Source organism: Polypterus senegalus, chromosome 10 (genome assembly GCF_016835505.1).
Source record: "Polypterus senegalus isolate Bchr_013 chromosome 10, ASM1683550v1, whole genome shotgun sequence".
NCBI lineage: Eukaryota > Metazoa > Chordata > Cladistia > Polypteriformes > Polypteridae > Polypterus > Polypterus senegalus.
This window is the reverse complement of record NC_053163.1, coordinates 112,054,391-112,070,142: the sequence shown is the minus strand read 5'-3', so window position 1 is coordinate 112,070,142 and position 15,752 is coordinate 112,054,391. Positions and strand designations below refer to the sequence as shown.

Sequence of the window (15,752 nt, the reverse complement as noted above, 5' to 3'; positions counted from 1 at the left end):
TATGCATACAGGACTACTGCAATGATTAAATGCTTTAAGTCCCCTTTAGTATTTTAATATGATTTCTTTCTGTACTTTGACATTTCAAAGAACCCAATTTTTTTTTTTTTGGGCTATTGTGTTGTATATGTTATAACTTCATTTTGAATTATTAGTCTACTATTCCTTTGAAATTCTTTGCAGCCTCTTCAGTGTAAATAATCATGTAGAATTTTTTTTGTTCAAAGGTCTTTGCCAGCCATATTGATTCTGTCATGATGTATTTACAACCATCCGTTTGGTGATCAGAACGCATTTATAATCTTGATGTAAAAGTTGTTCTTTTAGCTGCACACTAATAAAAGACAAAGGAGAGTGGTGACATGTTGCATGTTGATTGCCATGTTCATGTGGCAATGATGGCCTTGTAGGCCCATAATGATTTGGTTATTATTTATACTTAGTCTGGTGCCCCGATTCATATTGTAGTCAAATTAGGATTTTTTTGTTTACTAAATAATTTTATAGTACAGTTGTAGCAGTGTTGATGCAAGGTTTCCAAAATTCTGCAGCTTCAGCTTATTTCGTGGAACAATTCAGGCAATAAGTGTAACATGTATGTAAATGAGTCCACAGACGAAGAATCTTAATTTCAAAAGTTTTAATAAAGTTTACAGCCAAAACAGTTCACACAAAAATAAAGAGAAAAATTGACATATTAAAAATGGAAATGTTCTAGTGTAAAATGTTTAAGCCTTGGGTATCTTGTTACATTTGTTTAAGTTCTTGTCCTACAGCTGCATGGCCTAGGTCAGGGCATACATTCAGAAAACAGTATATGCCGCTGTTCTATTTGTAAGCCATTCTAACAGTCCACGCTTATGGCAGACAGACAAAGTTCCTAACTGTCCTAATAACATTCTTTTATTACAGAAATAGTTTAGGAAGTAAAAGATTACAGGTGCCGGTCATAAAATTAGAATATCATGACAAAGTAAATTTATTTCAATAATTCCATTTAGAAAATGAAACGTGTATATTAGATTTATTCATTACACACAGACTGATGTATTTCAAATGTTTATTTCTTTTAATTTTGATGATTATAACTGACAACTAATGAAAGTCCCAAATTCAGTATCTCGGAAAATTAGAATATTGTGAAAAGGTTCAATATTGAAGACACCTGGTGCCACACTCTAATCAGCTAATTAACTCAAAACACCTGCAAAAGCCTTTCAATGGTCTCTCACAATCATGGGGAAGACTGCTGACTTGACAGTTGTCCAAAAGACGACCATTGACACCTTGCACAAGGAGGGCAAGACACAAAAGGTCATTGCTAAAGAGGTTGGCTGTTCACAGAGCTCTGTGTCCAAGCACATTAATAGAGAGGCGAAGGGAAGGACAAGATGTGGTAGAAAAAAGTGTACAAGCAATAGGGATAATCGCACCCTGGAGAGGATTGTGAAACAAAACCCATTCAAAACTGTGGGGGAGATTCACAAAGAGTGGACTGCAGCTGGAGTCAGTGCTTTAAGAACCACCACGCACAGACGTATGCAAGACATGGGTTTCAGCTGTCACATTCCTTGTGTCAAGCCACTCTTTAACAAGAGACAGCGTCAGAAGCGTCTCGCCTGGGCTAAAGACAACACTGCTGCTGAGTGGTTCAAAGTTATGTTCTCTGATGAAAGTAAATTTTGCATTTCCTTTGGAAGTCAAGGTCCCAGAGTCTGGAGGAAGAGAGGAGAGGCACAGAATCCACGTTGCTTGAGGTCCAGTGTAAAAATTCCACAGTCAGTGATGGTTTGGGGTGCCATGTCATCTGCTGATGTTGGTCCATCGTGTTTTCTGAGGTCCAAGGTCAATGCAGCCATCTACCGGGAAGTTTTAGAGCACTTCATGCTTCCTGCTGCTGACAAACTTTATGGAGATGCAGATTTCATTTTCCAACAGGACCTGGTACCTGCACAAAGTGCCAAAACTACCAGTACCTGGTTTAAGGACCATGGTATCCCTGTTCTTGATTGGCCAGCAAACTCGCCTGACCTTAACCCCATAGAAAATCTGTGGGGTATTGTGAAGAGTAAGATGCAATACGCCAGACCCAACAATTCAGAAGAGCTGAAGGCCACTATCAGAGCAACATGGGCTCTCATAACACCTGAGCAGTGCCACAGACTGATCGACTCCATGCCATGCCGCATTGCTGCAGTAATCCAGGACAAAGGAGCCCCAACTAAATATTGAGTGCTGTACATGCTCATACTTTTCATGTTCATACCTTTCACTTGGCCAAATTTCTAAAAAATACTTTTTTTGCATTGGTCTTAATTGATATTCTAATTTTCCGAGATACTGAATTTGGGACTTTCATTAGTTGTCAGTTATAATCATCAAAATTAAAAGAAATAAACATTTGAAATACATCAGTCTGTGTGTAATGAATGAATCTAATATACAAGTTTCACTTTTTGAATGGAATTACTGAAATAAATCAACTTTGTCATGATATTCTAATTTTATGACCGGCACCTGTAGAATGCCCAGTTTGGGCCTGGCAGTATTTTGGCCTAGGAACCCTTGCAGATTGTGATTTTTTTTTTTTTTTTTTTTTTTTGTACTTATCTAGAGTTTTGTTTTAGTTTTTGTCCTCTCCTCCACAGTCCTGCCTTTTAATTGAACTCCTATTTACTAGATACTTAAACAAATACAAAACATAAGGACATCTTTCTATTATATATTATGCATAACTCTGTATTAATACCATTATCTATTTAACTATGTGAAACTTGTACTCTGTTTAAATTAAGCAAACACTTAAACATTAACATTATTTTTCTAAGATTGACTGGTACAGCAGTCTTTCAGAGCCTATAATGGACTGATGAACTATCTTGGGCTGGTTCTGGTTCCTGCCTTGCAGTCAACGCTACTGGAATAGGCTCTGTCCCTCTCGCCCAACAGCACTAATTTGGATTAAGAGTGCTGGGGAAGCTATAGTAGGTCATGCTGATTGTTTAGAATTATTTCTTAGGTCGTCTTCATTTATTGATCACAATAAAATGAATGTCATACGCCTATGTGATTTCACATATTTAAAAAAAAAAAAAAAATGTGACACTTCCCTGGAGGTGGTTTTGCCATTTATAGTTACAGAATGCTTTATAAAAGCAGTTCACAATATTTCATCAATCAATTTTATGTACTGGAATTTTCAAAGGGAAAACTTCTGCTCAAACAGTTTAGATTTGCCAGTTAACCTGGTAGGAAAATGTGAAAGCCAGCCAGAGTTCCCAGAGGAAATCTGTGTAGACACCTAGCTATCATTCAGACTGCCTAGCGAATCAACTCTGGTTCTTGGAACTGTCATGCAGTAGCCCAAATCACTGCAACACCTTGCAGCCCACTTTACAACATTACAATCTGTTTATGAGCCAAGAATAAATTCATTGTAATTAAATATTGGCAAGACTGTAAAAGAACAAGGCAATAATGAGACTAAACACAAGGAGTGTTGGTGGGAGGAGCAAGTCCTTAGCCTTGAATTTGATATTTTTTATTACAGTATCCTAGAGTTGCTCCTGCCTTTGGTAGTTGACATTGTTTTCAGAATGCATAATTTATGCAGCAATAAGAACACAAGTCTTATCGAAATGCCTGCATTCCTTGCCTTGGAGGAGTGGGCTGAATTATTAGGCATCTTGAGTGAGGGCATACTTTAATGGATGGTTTGTCTTTTCTGGTCTGAAACAATTGGAAGGGCTTATCCCTGGTTAAGAAGCTATCCTAAAAAATGTGTGTGCAAATGCTCAAAGTATCCATGATAAATACTTCATAGACAGAAATACTGTGACTTTGTTGTGGTTATTTTCATCGAACTAATTGTGACATCGTGTAAGTTTAGATTAGAGGTCTTTTATTTTCACATACACTGCAAAAGCACAGTGAAATTCTTGTGCCACAGTTGTGGTGATGTATAAATAAATACTGTAAATTAAGAGAAGTGGGAGAGAGTTTTTTAAAATCTTATTTACTGTATTTATTTATTTATTAATCTAACATACAGTACAATTACACAAACTAGCCGGTGTAGGATCAGGTTACTGAAAGTTCAGTAACCTTATGATCTGTGAAAAAGCTGTTCCTGAAGCAGGTGGAGGGAGTCTATAGCCTTTCTCAGAAGAAAGAAGTGAAAACTGGGGATGACATGGTTGGCTGCTATCAGAGGTAATGGATTCCTTTCTTCGTAGACATGTGGTAGAAGTAGATGGTATAAAGCCGTTGAAGCTTACCGCCAATGATTTTAAAAGCTTAAAAAGTCTTTTGGAGGAGTTTGCGATCCTGTCAAGTCAGGCTACCAAACCACAACATGATGCATCCAGTTGAGAATACTTTTCATTAGTGCAGTGGTGAAAGTTCACTAGTGTTTTGGTCACACCCCAAAGCTCTTTTGTCTGTTTAAGCCTCCTCATATAAAAACCCATCTACCAAAGAAAATCAGTAGAGCATTTGAGCAAAACCTGTTGGCAAAGACAGATTGAGAGAGAGAGAAGCACTATCTCTAAACATGTCTCAAAAATGCTGAAATTCAATTCATATTTACTGAACGAGGTACTCCACCTCCAAATCACAAATATATGCATGTTCAGTTGCTTGAAATTTCTAAATTGTCCCCATCTGGATGTGTGCATGAGTGTGCCCCCTGTTAAGTGGATTTAGAAATGTTGTGTTACGAAATTGGTGTTCTTGTACCTGCCACAAACTATGACACCCCAAAACATCTCTCCACTAAAAAAATACCTTATTAATTGGTTAGTTAAAAGTATGACTGTTTACTGTAATTTCATTTTGAGTTTGGCTTATAAAGTGGAGTAACTCTTTGGATTTGCAAGAACGTTAACTTCAGGTAATCCAAATGGGAGCAAAGTCTTAGTAACCTCTTTGATGTGTAGCTTGACTATAAATGAAGGTTTTGCTGAACTCCCTTTCTGTTTGCCCTCCTTCAATGATTTTCTATGAATGAGGTCTTGTAATGAAATAAGGAGATTATCAAGGTTTCATTATCAGGGTAAAAGGCTTTATAGAAATCAACCTTAAGTACAGGGCTCCACGGGATTGTTGCCTTGGCACAGCGGTCTCCCATTCTTACAAATACTGTATTATATGTCAATCAATCACAAGTTAATTCTTGTGTTATTAAAATGTTTTCATCCTTATATATTTAGCCCATAGCTATGGGAATTTTTAGTTTTTGAAGTTTTTATGTTAGGACTTTTTTTACATAGTTTATTAAATTTACAAAACAGTTATTGAACCCGTGTGTTCAACAAATGCAGGGTATTGTGGAGAATAAGTTGCTTCAATCTGGACAAAATGGGCATGTGTTTATATTAAAAAGAACATTTCCTCAGGTTGAGAAATTCTTTAACATAAAAATTAGTGTAACATGTCAATATAGGGAACTTCTCTCATTTGTCAGTTTGCATTATAAGTAGAAACAGCAAAGAAGGCCCTTTTAATAGCACCACCCTTGCAGAAGGCTGCCTTCATCCAGAAGATTATTTATACATTCATTTTTTCCTTTTTTTTTTTTTTTTAAATAAATCCACCAAGCACATGACGCCAGAGTAATGTGTAGGAAGGGAGAGGGGGCGACTAGATACTGCACAGCAGAATCTTTCAGAAAAAACATTAAGAGATCTCTCCGAGCCTGAGAAATGGCCAGGGGCCTGCATGTGTTTCTCTATAGCATTGGCTCACCAAGCCTCTTCTTTCTTTTGTTGATTAGATTCTGATTGAATATAACAGATACAAGATGTAAAACAATTACGACTATTTTTAAAACAAAATAAAGCAATACCCAACACACTTTCCCCACTTCCTGCTTTTTTGCCTCTAAGTCACTCTCCCCACTTCCTCCTGCTTCACCTCATTTCTTAACATTAAGAGAATTATTTCAAGCCAATAAAGGATGTAATGTTTATCAAAAAAGAAAAGATCTGCTTCTTCATTATTTCTTACCCCGTTAAATAAATAGAAATGGAAATTTTATTCCAGTACTGTGCAGTAGCATATAACATGAGCGTATAGATAAACCATATAACATTCAAATATGTGTCTCAGTGGGCAGTTTGTAGTGTACAGTTTATGATTAACTGTTTTAAGACACAGCTTGAAAGTTAAGATTGTTTCTAAACTTGCTGGTCTAAGTTTTAATGTTATATCATTGTCTGTCAGTGTGTATGGAGAAAATAGTTCTTTGGGACGTTTGGTGTAGATTTCTGTGCTTTTTGGATTAGATCTTATATTGATTTTATGCAGATATTAAAACACTCTGAATGGTCATTGTGCTACCACACACTAATACCACAATTCAGAACACTGCCTGTAGTAAAGCAGTATAAGTGTTAAAATTTTCCATTTACACCTCCAGTGTTCATCAGGATCCTGAGAAAGTGTGCAATTTTCTGTATTTCCTTGCATCCTAGTTTTGGGCTTTTTTGTATGCATTTAAAGCCAGGTGGGTGTTCTGGTACCACATTGTCATATCTGCCACTTCTTTACAGTATGTAGTCTTATGTTTTTTTTTCTCTTTTATTATTATTCTAGTTGCCTCATTGTAATGAGTGAAATATCTACAGTTGCTACCATATTTGGGTATATAAGTCAGTCATTGAAAAGCACTATGTTGGGGCTTGTACGATGAATGTAAAGTCGTGAGAAAAAGTAAGTACACCCCATGTAGTACTAGGGTGTTGTACCGTGTTAGCCATTATTTTGCTTGACTTCTTAATACACCCCATGGGAATTGTTTACTTTTTTAACATATTTGAATGGGCAAACTTGAACTTTGTGCAAACAGTGCCTGCAGATGCTTAAACAAATAACACATAAAATTGACATGGTGTGTTCATTCTCATAATCTAAATGACCAAAAATATGGATTTGTCAAATGTAAAAAGTAAACACACCTCTACATTTAACACCACTTCAAAAACAAAATTAGAATCGGGTGTTCCAGATTAGGTGCCAATTATCAGAACCTGGTTAGAGAGTATGTAGATGAATCCTGTCTTATTTAAACCACAGATATCGAGGGTCTGGTGTTCTCTTGGTTATTGACATGTGTGGTGTCCCTCTAAAAAGATGTTGTGGATGCCTAGAAGTATGGCAAGGATTTAAATAGTTTGCTGAATTATTTGAAATCAATCATTCCACTGTTAAGAAAAATCAACTAAAAGTAGCAAAGATCTCAAATGACTGCCAGTTTGTCCAGGGCTGGCAAAGCCGACAAATTCATCCGAAGAACAGACTTCTTGTTACTAAAAGAAGTCTCTCCAAGAAACCAAAGGTTTCATTGTGGGATCTATATGTAACTTTTGCAGCAGTTGGTGTCAAAGTGAATAAATCTCCAATCCGAAAGAGAATGGACAAATTTGACTTGTATGCCCAGTGCACAAGTAAAAAAAAAAAAAAATAAAAGCCTTTCCTGCCTAAAAAGAACAGTAAAGCTACAGTTTCCATTAGACATACATGCAAGGTCTGGTCTTTCTGCATCAGTGTGCTCTGGGCAGTTACAGTAGAAATGCTTGCCGCATTTAAGGAGAAGACCGTCATACCAACAGTAAGGCATGGTGGTGGAAGTGTTGTGGTTTGGGGTTGCTTTGCTGTCTCAGGGCCAGTGCAGCTTGCAGTTATCGAGTTAAGTATGAATTCTGCATTGTATCAAAGTGTGTGAGGCCACCAGTCTGAAAGTTGAAGCTCATCTGGAAATGGAACTTTCAACACGATGATGATCCAAAGCACACTAACAAACTCAATAAAGAATGGCTCAGAAAGAAAAATGGAGGGTTATTAACTGTCCTTGTTAAAGCTCCAATTTGAATCCAAGCAAAATGTTGTGGGGGAATCCGAAACTGGGAGTACATGCAAGAAAAACCCACAAGCATCTTAACTGAAGGAATACTGCATGGAGGGACTGGTCAAAAATTTCACTGAGTTAATGTCCGCGACTGGTAGGCAGTTATGCAAAACCCCTACAGGGAGTTAGTTCTGCTGAAGGACACACATGCCAGCTTCTGAGGCCAAGGGTGGACTTGCGTTTTCCCAAATAGACTATTGCATTTTATTTTTTCTTGAATAAATGATTGAAAAGCAAAGTTCCCTTGTGTTTTTATTCAAGTATATCACCTTTACCAGTAGGTACTGTTTGCATGAAGATCTACTGTTTGCCTGTTCAAATATTTGGTAAAAGTCAACAATTTCCATGTACTTACTTTTTCAAATGACTTTGGATTTTAATGTTTGATGTTATATCTAGTAGCCTCGCTCTTTGTAATGTTGTAACTCAAATTACATAAGCCCTAATTTAAGTTTTAAGACCAGTTTAGATGAAGCAGTTTGCTTTAAATTCAACCTTGTGTTCAGTAAACTGCATCCTAACTTTGGTAATATTTTCATTGGTAGCATGTTCTAGGACAAAATATAGAAAGAGAGAGATGGTGTCATCCAATGGCTTGTTCGTTTTTATACATAAAATGAAGCCCAATATGTCAGGGGACCCCAGAATAGTGCAGTGAATGTGAGACATTACTTGTCATTGCAGACATTTCATAGTCCCCGAAATGAATGCCACTGAGTGTCATGCAGATAAACAGAGACCGTGAGAGGTTAAAAATGTCAGTGGTTAATAGGAGGCAGAGACAAATTCATTCTGACCCTGCTACTCAGAGTATTGTAACATAAATCTCCCTCGTTTTACTTCATATCATGATAATATGATGGTGTGATAAAATTAAACCTTTTTAATCTTGAGCAGAATGTTTCTTATTTCATAGGTCCTTGAAGAACAACAGAAGACAAAAAAGACTAAAAATAATGGGGCATCAACTGAATTGGAATGGACTATGATGCAAATCAAGCACTTTGCAGCCGAGGACAGGTACGAACAAGCCTTTGGATCAATAATTAGGGGCCTAAAAATTCCATAACACCAAAGGGAACATTTAGCCCTAAACACACGCAAGCAGTATCTTTGTTTTTTATGTTCATTTAAGATTTGGTTGGCTACAAGTAAAAAACCATGTGCTTTTTTAAAAGGCAGTTCGGGTCAATATGTGCCATTCCTCTTCATACATAAAGTGTATGTTCATACATCCCATATTGATAGATATGTTATTTTTAAATTCCAACAAGAGGATCTATTGCTAACTAATTAGTTAAATAGTTACAGCAGAAGCATCATGAATGAAGTCTTTGTCTTAAAACTGCCCCATACATTTAGCGACTCCTTCGGCAAGTCACTTAAATAGTATATGTAGGCCTTTTATACAATATTAATAGTTTATTAATCATTCCAAATCTCCTTATTACACCACAAAGTCTTGGATAGCCAACTCTTCTTTTGAGATACCACTCAATCACAGGACATTGCTAAACAAACTTTTAGCAGACAGTATTGTATGTCCAATCTACTGCCTGTGTGAGAACATCATAACTCCACACAAGCAGTGAATGATCCACGATTAAAACCTCGGGCCCAGGAGTCTAAACACTCTTCACCAGCTCATTCAACCCAAACTGTACAGTTTAGTGAAATAAAAGAAATGTTTTACAAAAAACACTTAGTGATTATTTTTAGATTAGTCATTCATTCTGAATCTATAAGCTGTAAGCATCAGAGGTAACCTACACAACTGGACCTCTAGTTAGCTAACTGGCAGTAGCCAAAAATTACAGATAAGAGGAAAATGCTGTACATGGAGCAAGGTTATCAATGGAGTTCCGCAGGCGTCTGTCCTTGGACCGTTACTTTTTCTGATTTACATTATTGACATTGATTCTGGTACAGTTATTAAACACTTCCAGTTTACAGATGACACTAAAATTGGAGGGATGACAGACACTGAGGAGGCAGCAAAAACAGTTCAAAAGGACCTGGGCAAGGTTCAGAACTGGGAAGACACCTGGAAAATGTAGTGTAATGTAGAAAAGTGAAAAGTGCTGCACAAGGACAAAAGGAACATAAATAATATAAATACAAAATGGTAGATGCTGTCATACAGAAAGCAATCTCTGCAAAGGATTTAGGGGTTTATGTTGACCCACCATTTTCATAGACTAAGCAATTCACAAAAGCAATTAAAAAAGCAAATAAAATGTTAGGTAATATAAAACTGTTGAATTTAAGTGTAGGGACGTCATTCTTAAACTATTTAATGCACTCATAAGACCACATATGGAGTATTGTGTGCAGTTCTGGTCACCACGGTATGAGAATGATATAGCAGCACTAGAAGCTGTGCAGAAGAGAGCAACCAAGTACATCTGAGGACTTGAAAGACATGACCTACTCTGACAAATTCAGAAAATGAAACCCATTGAGTCTTGAGCAGAGGAGACAGCATGGGGACCTAATCCAAGTATTTGAAATCCTCAAAGGCATTGATAAAGTAGATCCAGCAAAATTCTTTCACTTTAAGGACATCAGTGGAAATTAAGGAGAAGTGTATTTAAGACAGAAGCCAGGAAGCACTTCTTTATGGAAAGAGTTGTGGGACGCTGGAAAAAACTAAGTAGACATGCAATTAAAGTAGAAACCTTGACAACCTTTAAGAAGAATCTGGATGAGATACTGGGACAGCTTAGCTATTAGCTACATAAATGAGCTTGATGGACTGAATGGTCTCCTCTCATTTTGACAAATTTATGTTCTTAGTACTTTTCACATTTATCCAGAGTTTAATATGGTGTCTTTTTAGCAACATTGTTTACTTTTACTGATTTTATTGAATGACCTGAATGTGTTTTGTCAATTGTACTTGTTCTGGCACTTTCCATTCATTTTTATGCATTACTTTTTATAAAAATACATTTTGCTCTTTTTCATGATAATCTTCTTCAGTCAATTGTGCAAGCAACTTTTATTTATATAACACTTTTGTGCACCATTCCCAGGGCACTTTGTCAATGTATTACAGGTAGTATGAAGGTCATAAGCAGGCCGGAGACGAGGATTGAACCAGTAGCCTTGGGGTTTAATGTGCAGAACCTTAATCTTTAGACCACACTACCTGCTTTAGAGAAACAATTACTCATTGTCGACCATAGCCCTCTAATGAAAATGTCTTGTTTAACTAGAGAGCAGAGCCAACATGATTACACACCAACTCTAATAATAATAATTCTTTACATTTATATAGCGCTTTTTGTCAATACTCAAAAGTGTTTTTACATAGTAAGTGGGGAGCCACTTCAACCACCACTAGCATCCACTTGGATGATGCAACAGAAACCATGTTTGACACAAATACGATTTCCTAACAGCAGTTTTTTTGGTGGTTTAAGAGTGAGAAATAGTTATCCAATTAGAGACAGGGCATGATTAAGGACCAGAATGACTAGACCATGGAGGGCAATTTAGCCAAGACATTGAGATACACTAAGCTCTTTGCGATTGATGTCCAGAGATTTTTTTATGGCCACAGAGAGTGTGGACCTCAGTTTTACATGTCATCCAAAGGATGGCGCAATTTGTACAGCACAGTGTCACTGCACTGGGGCATTGGGATATACGTTGAAACCACAGGGAAAGCACCCCCTGCTGGCCTCACTGACACCTCTTCCAGCAGCAACCCTAGCTTTTCCCGGTTGGTCAGCCAAGTAATGGCTGGGCCCAAACATGCTTAGCTTCAGGTGGAAAACCTGTTCTGAACAGTGTGGGCTGATTGTAAACTACTAGTGAGACATATATAGACAGGCCTGACCTCTTTAGATGTGTGTTGTGATGATTTATAAAAAATGTAGAGTGTTAATTGTTTATACTTGTGCTTTACTCCTGAACAAATCTGATTTATAAGTGGCATATTCTGTGTACATAAAAGGCTGCTCCTTGAATAATCTTGTCTTCATTAAATATTGACACCTTTCTAGTCATGGCTGATGAAACTATTACTAGATCTCTTAAGTGACATTTATAGTTAAGAATATTTAAGCAGTAGGCTGTTCTGAGCTTTCACTTTCTTCACTAATATTTGCGGGTGCCAGCGCAGGGGTCTGTTTTTATAAAATATACATTTGTATTTCTTTGCATATATTTGTTGCACTATATACACTTACACTGTATTTTGTCATTAGTGTAAAGAGGGCTGCATTTGTAAGTGGAATAGATAGATAGATACTTTATTAATCCCAAGGGGAAAATTGTGCTTAATCAAAATAAACTATCAGAGTGTACTTTGTGATAGACTAATACCCTTGTCCAAGGTTTGTTCTTGATTTATAGCTACACTGAGAGGGCTGAGTGAATGAAAGTACACAATAGGTTTTTAGTGCTCTCCATTGGACGTTCAGCTACATATAGAGCAATTGAGGTAGGTGATTACACAATGCTTTTTTATATTATTTCTGCCTTTTAGTCATACTGGCTACTGTGTCATCAAGTTAGCTCAGGTGACAGGTTCTAATATGAGGAACAAGAAGAGCGATGAAGGAAGCAGTGTACAAAGAATTTGACACTTGTAACAATGAGCTTCAGCTGTGACTAGGCTGCTTACTTTAATTTGATACGGCTTTACAGTCTTACTTTCCCCTCCAATGTGCACTTTCTACGCAGCATGGGGAATCCCAACCAGTGTTCCCTTCCTGAACAGTTTCTTTCCATCCTGGCTTTGTCCTTTGCAAAAAAGAGCTTTGGGGTGTTGCCTTGCAGGCATTGAATTACTGGGTGGGTGATGTGAGAAATCCTGCTTAAGAAACTGTGCTGTTCACAGTAGTGAGTCGCAGATATACAGGCTGGAGGCAGGGAATTTTTACTGCACTTTTGTGGTTTGTGAAGTAGCTGGCAACTCATGTGAGTGGTTTTATGTCTGAATAGAAGCAAATTTAGTTTGCTTCTGGGATACATTTCTGCTATTTTCCAGTGGTACATTTTTAATTCTCCAAAAAAAGCTACTAAGGAGATCAAAGGAATCTCTGTTAAGAGTGTAATATTGTAAAAATTAAAAGATCAGATACCAGTGACCAATAAATAAAAAGTATGCAGAATTCATCTGTGACATTTGATTGCACAGTGGAGCACTATCCTGCGCAAAGCATTCCTTGGCAAAACTGAAAATCCTCAGAGATCAGGAAGCAAGTTCCCAATAGTGCAAGCAGAAAATAAGGTGCAGTGAAAAGCATGTTCCAGGTCTGTGTCTCTGGATATATTGGCCATGGGTTTTTCTTATTTTTGCAATGATATGAATAGCAAGTTCACTCCTAGGTTGTGTGGCTATAGAATAAGCGACTGAAGGCAACAATAATGCTTGTTTATATAATCACAATTTGAGATATATATATATATATATATATATATATATATATATATATATATATATATATATATATATATATATATATATATATATATATATATATATATATATATATTGCCATCCATCATCACAAAGCATTTCACATAATTCCCAACAAATCATACTACCTCATAGCTGAAACAGTAAAAGTGATTAAAATGTGTCAATTTAAGTTTATTTTCTTATCTGCAAGTATTTCTTCTTTTTTTCAGATCTATTATGATTGATGTATTGTTGTCTGATGGATTTTTAATCCCTACCACTGAACAGTTGGATTCATTGGATATTGAACCTTTAGGTAAGTGCAAGCACTGTTGCTCGCTTTACATTTTTAATGTATTGAAATGCAATCTTTACTGACCATTTTTCCGTTTGACTGATAGAAAATGAATTGGGAGAAGTTCCATCAATCCCTTCTACTTTTCTACGATTTTGGCAGCCTTTGTTCAGACTTCTGCAGTCTCGGGTTTTTGTCTCTATGCTGCTTCAGAAACTCTTCTGTGAACTGCAGCAGTGCTGTGAAGTCACAGAAATCAGAACGCAGTACATTGTGGGCTGGATCAATGAAATTATTACTTGCATTCAGAAGACAGGTAAGATTCCAAGAATTTCCAGAGTCGCTAACGACTTATACCCCATAATTTCTCCAGGATTTACAGTTAATATAAAATATAACACCTAATTTTGCACAGATTTTGTCAAGTTTTTCTTTTTAATTTTTCTTCCTGTTTAGTCATTCTGGTTTGTGTTCAGATCATAGTTTGTATGTACATGTAAGTAATGTATCTTTATTTTTAGAGCTTATGTAAAAATCCCAGTTCCCCGCCTTAGACAACAAACTCACCCTAAAGTTCTGTAAAGCACATACTTCTGTGTGTGTGTGTGTGTATTCTTGTTTATGTGTCCTTTTATCATTTTATGTTTTTACGGTTTACTTTTTAATTTGTATTACTTTTTATTTCACCTTGAACTGCACATAGATGGATCTGCACATACTTGTATAAAGTTTAATATTATTTCTTCTGACTCACAAAACCTGTGTGTTGCACCGATAGAGTGCGGCTTTTCGAAACACAACTCTCAGCTACAGATTATGACAACTTTCTTGTTATAATTGCATGTTTTTTTAGTGCTTATCAGATGATTAAATTGGTCAAATTAAAAAAAATATTCCTCCTACCATTTAAGAGTTGCCAGTTAACCTACCTGCACATCTTTTGGGATATGGAAATAAAGCTGGAGTCCCTGGAGGAGCACGTGCAAAGACATAGAGAAAATGTGAAAACTCAACACCATATTCAGTGGGTCCACGGAATTTTAACCCGAGAACCTAAGACCTGTGACATGGTGTCACTTTAGCACAAACATAAGCATGATAGTATAAAAATATTCTGATAAAAATGGTATAATTTTTTTCAATATATTGAAGTGAAAGAAATCTGAACAAGTATTTAACCAAACTTTTTGTCATGTTTTGTCATTGTCTGCATGGGTCGTCCTCTGGGTACTCTGTTTTTCTTTCTATATCCCCAAAACTTTTCTGGATAAGGTGATTAGCTGTTACAAGCTGTCTGAGCGTTTGTGTGTTGTGTGTGAGAGAGATAGCATTGGGTTACCTTCCCAGAATTCAACACTTGTTCAACACATATTTCCTAAAAGTGAAATGTCTTGGTACATTTGAAAGGGATTTGAGTAACATTTGACATCTTTATCCAGATGACTTTAAACACTAGAAATACTAAACATGTGACTTGGCTATCAGCATACCAGAGAACTCTATTTCCTTGAGTCAGTTCCTTGAGGAATACTGCCAAGTTCTGTAATGAAAAGGAGTTGTTCATTTTCCGCTGAAATGTTTTTCTCCATCTCTTTCTTATAGAATATACACCAAAGGGTACCTGCCGTGGTCAGAAGGACACAACATCGAAGAGGGATATAATTACATGCAGATTTCGCTTGGACTGGTGGCAGCTACTGAGAATGTGCCTTGCAGCTCCTTGCCCGGCCACACCTGTACTACTTCAGCTGTATGTATTCAGGATTAGAGGCAAGCTGTATGAAATTTTCGTTAAGGTTTATAAGTGTCCTTAGTGTCTGTGTTTATACAGAGCACAGTATTCCATTAATTAATATGTCTGACAGATTTTGTAATGAAATACAGAAAATTTTTCCTGGCTTGGAAAAAGTATTCAGCCTTCAGAAATATTCTCACACTTTATTGCTTAAGATTCTAAACTTGCAGTACCTTATATTAAGGTATGATTGTTTCTGGCAGAAGGTAACAGTGTACATCATGTCAAATCAAAAGAATCAAATTGAAAAAGTTTCAACATTTTGCTAAAAAGGAAAAATCAAAATTTAAATTTAGGCAGTATTCCTACCCTTTGTAAATATAAGGGCAACTTTGCCGAAGGG

General features: G+C 36.7%; 1 protein-coding gene across 2 annotated transcripts in view; it reads left to right on the top strand.

Moving 5' to 3' along the window:
* Window positions 1–15,752, top strand: part of las1l (LAS1 like ribosome biogenesis factor) — a 91,147-nt gene that overhangs the window by 53,860 nt on the left and 21,535 nt on the right. For both annotated transcript variants that reach the window (XM_039766341.1, XM_039766340.1), the window contains 4 exons: window positions 8,823–8,926; window positions 13,550–13,635; window positions 13,721–13,930; window positions 15,217–15,364. In XM_039766341.1, coding sequence (XP_039622275.1) covers window positions 8,823–8,926; window positions 13,550–13,635; window positions 13,721–13,930; window positions 15,217–15,364 — 548 coding nt within the window. The remainder of the gene's footprint in view (window positions 1–8,822; window positions 8,927–13,549; window positions 13,636–13,720; window positions 13,931–15,216; window positions 15,365–15,752) is intronic.